The sequence below is a fragment of the Echinops telfairi genome, unplaced genomic scaffold, assembly GCF_000313985.2.
Source record: "Echinops telfairi isolate 266 unplaced genomic scaffold, ASM31398v2 ScPeMD7_41;HRSCAF=154, whole genome shotgun sequence".
Lineage (NCBI taxonomy): Eukaryota > Metazoa > Chordata > Mammalia > Afrosoricida > Tenrecidae > Echinops > Echinops telfairi.
In genome coordinates this window covers 3,499,888-3,508,219 of record NW_022103939.1, presented here as the reverse complement: position 1 = coordinate 3,508,219, position 8,332 = coordinate 3,499,888, and the positions used below count along the sequence as shown (strand labels likewise).

Genomic DNA, 8,332 nt, shown 5'->3' with positions numbered 1-8,332 from the left:
AAAAGTACACGTAGCTATAGGACTGTGTGGATGTAAGGATAGGCCCCGTGGTTTCCAGGCGCAGAAAGGACCCAGACTGGAAACACCAAGGGAAAGAAGGCAGGAGAGAGAGAAACTACGGGAGAAAGAAGAGTTGGTCCGTAGTCCTTGGATCTGCACAAATTGATGCTGCTTTCCCTCGAGTTAAGTAAGCATGATAAAGCTGGAGAAGGGTACCTCGAAAAGGCAGTAGCAACACCACAAACTTCTTCTAACCTTTCTTTCCTCATTCTCCACTTGGAAGCGATCACAAATAGCCCAGCTGGCCACAACAGTACCCATTTGGGGAAGACTCTGGAGACCCTCTTTACCAATTCCCCCTCCTTCCATCTGCCTCCAGACACACACTCCCAGGACACAGAAGAAAACCAGACCCACAGTTGCCTGGTGAGTGGTACCTGCCAATGGACCCCCTGGGCAGCACTTTGGCCCTAGCAGGGAGGAACAGAAAAAAAGGAGGAAGTCAGGCAGAGAATAAATAAGGAACGTGCATTGGGCTGGCTCAAAGGAGGAGGCGGAGACAGGGAAAGCTACCCTTCAGTCACTGCAGCTTGTCAGACTTCTTCAGGAAGAGTAATAAACACGGGGCACACGTTCCTTTGGTGCAGTTGAGGTGAGTGAAAGAGAATGGAGGAGTATTTCAGTTGGTGGGGTGTTGTAGGTAGAGTCCCTACACGTTTTCTTCTGAGTGAATGAAAATCAGATTATGAAGTACCAGAAGTGCAGGGGTGAGGTCGGGAATATCAAGGAGTCCCGTGTTTCAATGGAATCGTAGCAATTGTATGTTTGTGTGGTGACGAGTAGACTTAAGGTTAAGATGCTTGGGCTGGGGTTAGATTGTAGCTTGGCTTCTGAACAAGGTCAGTGCTCAGGTTGTTGGTGTAGTTGAAGCTCAGTCCGAGATTGGGGTTGGAGTGGGGGATCTGAGCAAGACTGGGGCTCATTCCATACCCGGCACAGAAGTCAGGTTGTGGCTGAGATGGAAACTTAATGATCACACTGGGGCTATGATCCTTGTCGCATCTGGCCTTGGGTCAGGGTTCAGTCTTCAACCGAGTGACAAAAGGGATTTACTAATTCACACAGTGACTTCCCTTAACTTTGATTCTACTCCAACGTTTAGGTTTTACAAATAAGATTTGTTCTCTTTCTCTCTGGGTCTTTGCCTCTGCCAGATGTATTGTAAAACAAATTAGATCAAGTCTGTTGCTTAAATTCCTCCAAGTCACTCATAATTAAATGCAAACTTCTGCCCAAGCTGGCTCCTGCCAAATCTATGCTTCAGACATATTGACTCTCTTTCTGATCGCTGAGCTACCAACTAAGTTAGCAAGACCACTTTCTTGGGTTCTCTGCCCGGAATGCTTTTTCGCTAGGTCTCAGTATGTTGTCGTCGGTTCCAACTCATGGTGACTGTACAGGGCAGAGTCGAACTGTCGCAAAGGGATCCCTAGACTGTAGTATTTAGGGGAACAGATCCCCAGATCTTTACACGCATGGTGGATTTGAACCACAGACCATTTGGCAAACAGCCAATGGAATGCTTAAGCATTGGGCCAACAGAGCTCCTAAGATCTGAGAATGACTGGTGTTTTAGCTAGCAGGTGCCAGCTCATTTGGTGTTTTCAGTGAATGTATCTTTACCTGAAATGTCTTTCCTTATTTATTTATTTTTGATGCTCTCTTTCTAGTGAGTGAGCTCTGTGGGAACAGTGCCCTTATCTATTTGATTTATTGCTTTTCCTCCAGCTTTAGACACATAACTGAATATTGCTGCCCCCTGCTGCCCAGCTTGCTGGGTTAGCCCAGACCTCCTCAGGGAAGTAGGCTGACTTGGAAAACTATGATGCACCTTTCATGTCATGTTTACCCTTGTCCTAGCACTTGCTACCACAGTGTACCACGATGGGTGAATGTTTGCTTCTCCCTGTCCTTTGGGGGCTGTAACTTTGTCCCTCTACCTCAGCATCATCAATGTCTGGCACATTGATAGTTGTTGGAAAAAATGAGTGTATCAAAAATGCATGTATGTCCTGGATCAGTCTCCTCCTTTAATTCTACATTTCCTTGCATGTCAGAGACAGTCAGAGCAGCTCCAGAGAGCAGTGGTCATTCGGTCTCACTCTCTGGCCTGTGGGAATCCATCTGGGAATGGTTTGGAGGGTGAGGCTGCCTGAAGTGATGAAAGGGAGGCTGGGAGCCTGGCTCTGCTTTCTGAGAGTTGGGAAATGCCCCTTCTCATCTTTCCTCCTTTCTGTTCCAAAAAGAATAACTAAGATTTCAAAACAATGTGTGCACTCTATCAAACCCAAGAAAGCCTTGGGAAGCGGAGGTGCCATCATTTGGGGCGGATGTAGGTCAGGGGGAGGAGCTCCTTCAATCTCTGCCAGCCAGTCCATTGTCCTTGAGCTCTGTCTTCCTTCTCTGGGCTTGGAACAGTGAGCCAGATGCTCCTACGTCTGGGCTTTCTTCCAAGGGTAGTCTCTTCTAGATGTTCCCACAGGGGCTAAGAGTCGAGTCCGACCCTGCCATCAGTGCTCCAGGCATGGGCCTTTTGTGGCAACAAACCCCGTGTCGCATGCTCTCCCTGTTCAGCTTACCCACTGAAGCAAGCATGGGAGAGCGAGCCAGGTATGAGGAGCATGAACAGGCCCTCTGGCTTCATCGATCCTCATTGTCTTCCTCAGAGATTAACGTCGAAATCATCTTTACAAAGCAGCAGTTCCTCATTAAGGCAACTTGGGGAGGGGTAGTCAGTAGCCAGGTGTAGTGCAAACTGCATTCAGAGTTCTAACCAACCCCCAATTTCTAGATCTGTCAAATGAATAAATGACAGCAGCTTGACAAGTGGTTGAGAGGCACCAAGAAAGAAGAGCCGTATAAGACAGAAGAAGTCGATGGAGGGCACAAGTTTTAAAGCTTTCTTGAGGGGCCTTTCGAAGTCACAGATAGAGAAGTTGGGCTGAGCAGTGGGGAGTGTCCCAAATCCCAGTTCAGGAGGGTCTTCTTCACGGTCCTCTTGGTTTTCCTTCGAAGGCATACCTGGGTCAGGTAACTTACCGATGAATCCTCCTTTCTCCTCAACCTCTTGGACAGATTTTATTATCTGTTAGAAGATGCAGCACAATGAAAGGCAGCCTAGAATAAAGTCAAACATGTGCAGGCTTGGGAGTAAGAACATCTACTTAAGTGTAATCTTAACTACTTACCTGATGAGTCGTGGAAAAATTACTTAACCACTCAGGGCTTGGTTTCATCCCCTACATATACAGAAGATACATTACAGTTCCTACCATGCTGTTGTCTGAGGGTTGAATTCAAATTTTGTTCAGTTCCTGGCATTTTGTAGGCACTTGCTCGTTTCTTATGAAAATGACAAAATCAGAGTCAGGAGTGACCTCATGGCTTTTTTAGGTCAAAAGAGATGGCCCTTGATCCAATTGCTGCCTGCATTCCCATGGTCTCTGGGCCCTGATGGTGTAGTGGCTGCTGAGTATAAAGTCAGCAGTTTGAACCGCCAGGGGTTCTGGAGAAAGATCAGGCTCTTTGTGCCCTAAAGAATTGCAGCGTTGGACACCCTCTGGAGAGCTGCGACCAGTTGGCACTGACTCAGTAGCAGTGGATTTGGTCTTGGTCCGGGCCAAGGTAAGTGAGGTGGCACTGGAGGGGACAGCCCTGGAGAGCCGAGGGAAAGGCAGAAGGAGACGTGAAGGAGACGTGAAGGTTTCCACGTGAATTCCCATGCTGGACAGCTTGAAGGTCCTGCTTCCCATCCCAGAAAAGGACAGAGAAGCATGTCTTAGTTTTTTTCAAAGACGCCTCCCCGGGACTTGCTAAGACAGCCTGACTTGGTCAGAGAAACTATGAGGCTCAGGGGTAGTCCCTGGGGCCAGGGCAGTGACTGTGGGTGTTCTAAAATTAAAGAAAAGAAAAGAAATTTTTTAGTTTCTTGTGCTTGATTGTGTTTTATTTTCGAAACAAAGTGACTTTTTCCCAGCGTCTTTTCTGTGCTCAAAACTCTCTCTCTCTCTGAGTACACAAGAATAACCCTGATTAAGGCAGTTGCTCCACCTGGGCAGGCTACAGGGGTGGTCAGTCATACGGCCCCTCTGACTGTCCACTGGCAGCACTGTGGCGGATTGCTGGGTTTCAGGGCTGGAGGGCTATCCTGGGGCCCACAGCTAGGAAAGACATTGGCCCTTCCTTGTGCTGCTTCCTCTCCATTCTTCCTTTCTCTGCTGGGCCAGTTCTTCTTCTTCTTCTTTAATAAATCGTTTCATTGGGGGCTCATGCAGCTCTTATCACAATCCATACATCAATTGTATCGAGCACATTTGTACATTTGTTGCCATCATCATTTTCAAAACATTTTCTTTCTACTTGAGCCCTTGTTATCAGTTCCTTTTCCCCTCCCCTTCTACCCTGGGGACTCCTTGATAAATCATAAATTATTACTACTTCATATCTTACACTGTCCCCTGTCTCCCTTCACCCACCTTTCTGTTTGTTCCCCTCGGGGATGGATGTGTACGCTGTACATCGATCATTGCAATCGGTTCTGCTGGGGCAATTCTGATAGATCCACTGAGCTATTTTTGCCTCCGGAAATCATTGCTCACTTTTTACACTCCAAGTACCTTGGCTCTAGACCACCTGAGTCTTACTCTTTTCAATTTCTGAAATATCAACCCCCAATTCTGCCACTGTGAGAGATGGAGTGTTTGGTGTGTGCGGGTGTGTTTGTGTGTGTTGAGGAGGAGTGGTAACTAAGATGACACAGAGAGGGAAATGAACAGTTTGAAAGGTCCACACATTTTCATCAAACACATTGCAATGCTGACAGCAACATGATTATGTGCCCTTGGTACAGTCTTTTTGACACCTTTTCACATGCCTTGCTGACAGCAACATGAGTATGTGCCCTTGGTACAGTCTTTTTGACACCTTTTCACATGCCTTACCCCCCAGCACTCTTACTATAACTCCATGAGCTTATTATATTATTACCCTCTGAATTTATTTAGACCCAAGATTTTCATCCATAGGGCCAGTAGTCTGTTTACTACATCTGTCAACCTAGAGTGGAGAAAATGTGCATATGCTAACCCATAACTCTTTTCTCATGTTTACTAAGGCAATGCGGTCTTATCTTGGGAATTGTCCTGCTCTGTCTTGTTTGCTCATGTGATAGTTCAGGTTGTTCTAGATATCTGGCCTGCCAGAGTACCAGAGCCATCTATTTGATCTCTTCAGGTGAGTGATACTAAGTTACCACCTCTCTCTCAGGCACAAGCTGCACAGCCTATCCATTTTGCCTTTATTTAGAGCCAGGATTTGGCAGCAGCCCTGTTTGCCACACACATTTTCATGCCTGCTGGCTTCTTGGGCAAAGAACTTTTCTATCTGATCTTAAAGATTATTTTTTATGAGTTTAAGACCATCCCCCCATTACCTTAAAAACATTCTTTTACCCTGTTAAAAAGTATGTCTCCACTTGCTTAGTCTTTCTTAGATGCTTAATAGAGAATTATTTCTTTTGATAAAATTTGTTTTCCTTCTCAATAAATCTCATTTGGATACTAAGTACTGAATGTAAAAGAGTAGCTGCCTTTAATAAGTCCATAATTGAGGAGAAGAAAAATACAGTACTAATGATAGTTCAGGATGATAAGTATATACAAAGAAGCCCAAACAAAGTTCTTTGGGAGCACAGAGGAGGAACCATTTACTTAAACCCAGGAGAAAGGGGCTTAAGGAAAGTATCAGAGGAGAGAGACTTAAGCCAGGATTAAAAACATGAGCAAGATTTTTCCCAATGGGAAATCAAGGAGGGCGGTCTGAAAGTAACTGTTTTCTTGACCAGTGAGATGTAAAAAAGACAGAGAAGCCTGGGAATCAGTTTTCTGTGAAGAAGGTTGTTACAGACTCTACAAGCAATAGAACGAGACAGGGCCCAGGCCTGCACAACCTTAAAATTGTTGTGTGTGAGCCCAGTTTTATAGCCACTGTATCAATCCATGTTGTCTTCCACTTTTTCATTGACCATTTACTTAACAAAGCATGAGGCCCCATTTCAGGAATTGGTTCCTCCCGTAACATATCCGAAATATGTGAGGAGAAGCCTGGCCACCTTTTTTACAACAGCGCTTCTCAATCTGTGGGTTGTGACCCCTTTGGGGTTGAATGACCATTCACAGGGTTCACCCAATTTATAACAGTAGCAACATTACAGTGGTGAAGTAGCAACGAAAATAATTTTATGGTTGGGGGGTTACCACAACACAAGGAACGGTATTAAAGGGTCATGGCATTAGGAAGGTTGAGAACCACTGGTTTACAAGAAGCCTCCTGGCTGTACTACTTCCCTTCAATGTGGTTGGAGAATTGGGTCATGTGATGAGAGATGATGTGATGAGAAAGAAACCCAGGATCTGGTTATGCAACAAGGACCCAGGGAGCTAGTGGGTTTCATGTCTGACTGCCAACCACAATTTATTCTGAAGATTACTATAATGTTTGCTATATTTGTATTGGAGTTCGTCCTAATGGTAGTCCAATGTAATTCTAACAGTAAACTTACAGATGGTATTAAGCACAGGGTGATATAAAGATAGATTAGAACAGAGCAAGTGCTGAGATTTTTTAATTATCTAAGACTGATGTGTCTTGAATCTACAGTCTGTATTTGGTAAATTAAATGAGTTAAACTATTCTTAGAATGTTTGCCTTAGTATTATACTTATGACCATGGTTGACTTTATAGGCAAGTAGCTCTCGGACTGGGTGAATTTACATCCTGACCTTGAGTGTTGACGATGCTTTCGTTGAGTTCAGAACCATTTCTGTGTTTGGCTAGGTAAAAAGCTAGGATTACTGTAGGGTTTGTAAATGGGCCATCTGGATGTAGAAAAGGAGCTGCCATTTTGGAATTCGGGAAGACCTGACAGTGCCTTATTTTTGCATTCCAGCTTCTGTCTGCCGGGCATTGGTCAAGGCGCGGTTCCCTCACGATGGTGGGCCCCAATGGCAATGAATCCAGCGCTACACATTTCATCCTCATAGGCCTCCCAGGTTGGGAGAGGGCTCAGTTCTGGTTGGCCTTCCCCTTGTGCTCCCTGTACCTTATTGCGGTGCTAGGTAACCTAACCATCATCTACATTGTGCGGACTGAGCACAGCCTACACGAGCCCATGTATATTTTCCTTTGTATGCTTTCTGGCATCGATGTCCTCATCTCCACCTCATCCATGCCGAAAATGATGGCCATCTTCTGGTTCAATTCCACTACCATCCAGTTTGATGCTTGTCTGGTACAGATGTTTGCCATCCATTCCCTATCTGGCATGGAGTCTACAGTGCTCCTGGCCATGGCCTTTGACCGCTATGTGGCCATTTGCCACCCATTCCGCCACGCCACTGTGCTCACGCTGCCCCGTGTTGCCAAGATTGGAATGGCTGCTGTGGTACGGGGCGCTGCGCTCATGGCACCCCTGCCTATCTTCATCAAACGGCTGCCGTTCTGCCGCTCCAATATCCTCTCCCATTCATACTGCCTACACCAAGATGTCATGAAGCTGGCCTGCGCTGACATCCGGGTCAATATCATATATGGCCTGATTGTCATCATCTCTGCCATTGGCCTGGACTCACTCCTCATCTCATTCTCCTATCTGCTTATCCTCAAGACCGTGCTGGGCTTGACCCGTGAAGCTCAGGCAAAAGCATTTGGAACTTGTGTGTCTCATGTGTGCGCTGTGTTCACATTTTATGTTCCTTTCATTGGCTTGTCTATGGTGCACCGCTTTGGCAAGCGGCATGACTCCCTCCTGCCCGTCATCATGGCCAACATCTACCTGCTTGTCCCGCCAGTGCTCAATCCTATTGTGTATGGAGTGAAAACAAAGCAGATCCGGCAGCGCATCCTTCGCCTTTTACATGTGACCACCCAGACCTCAGGTACCTAGATGTCCGTGCTCCAGTTGCCTTTGGCTCGGAAGTTGACATCAGCATTTTGAAGACAGTATTTGGAGAAAGGAACACACAGCTTCCTAATAAAAACGCTGGTCTTCAAAGGCGAGACTGGATGCAGAATCTTCACGTGGTAAGGGGCAGCGGAATTCCCACTCTCATTTTCCACTTTTTTCAAGATTTTCTCCCTTTTATTCTTCTCAGAGCTGGTTGGCATCGGAGGGTTATTTCCCATTTAACCGTTCAATCTAACTATCTAAATCGTTTTCATTTATGTCCAACATGTGATTCCCCACAGGAAAGAAAAACAAATAAAGAACATTTA

At 45.9% G+C, this 8,332-nt stretch overlaps 1 protein-coding gene across 1 annotated transcript; it reads left to right on the top strand.

Annotated features, from left to right (window-relative positions):
- The first annotated feature begins 628 nt into the window (after positions 1-628).
- Positions 629-8,003, top strand: LOC101638252 (olfactory receptor 51E1). Its single transcript, XM_004717528.3, has 2 exons — positions 629-652; positions 7,008-8,003. Exon 2 carries the CDS (start codon positions 7,050-7,052, stop codon positions 8,001-8,003), a length of 954 nt encoding a protein of 317 aa, XP_004717585.1. The 5' UTR covers positions 629-652; positions 7,008-7,049.
- Positions 8,004-8,332: the final 329 nt, after the last annotated feature.

What these genes read in the sequence shown, in the direction of transcription:
- LOC101638252 (XM_004717528.3), top strand. Translation starts at nt 7,050, where the DNA reads ATGGTGGGCCCCAATGGCAATGAATCCAGCGCTACACATTTCATCCTC.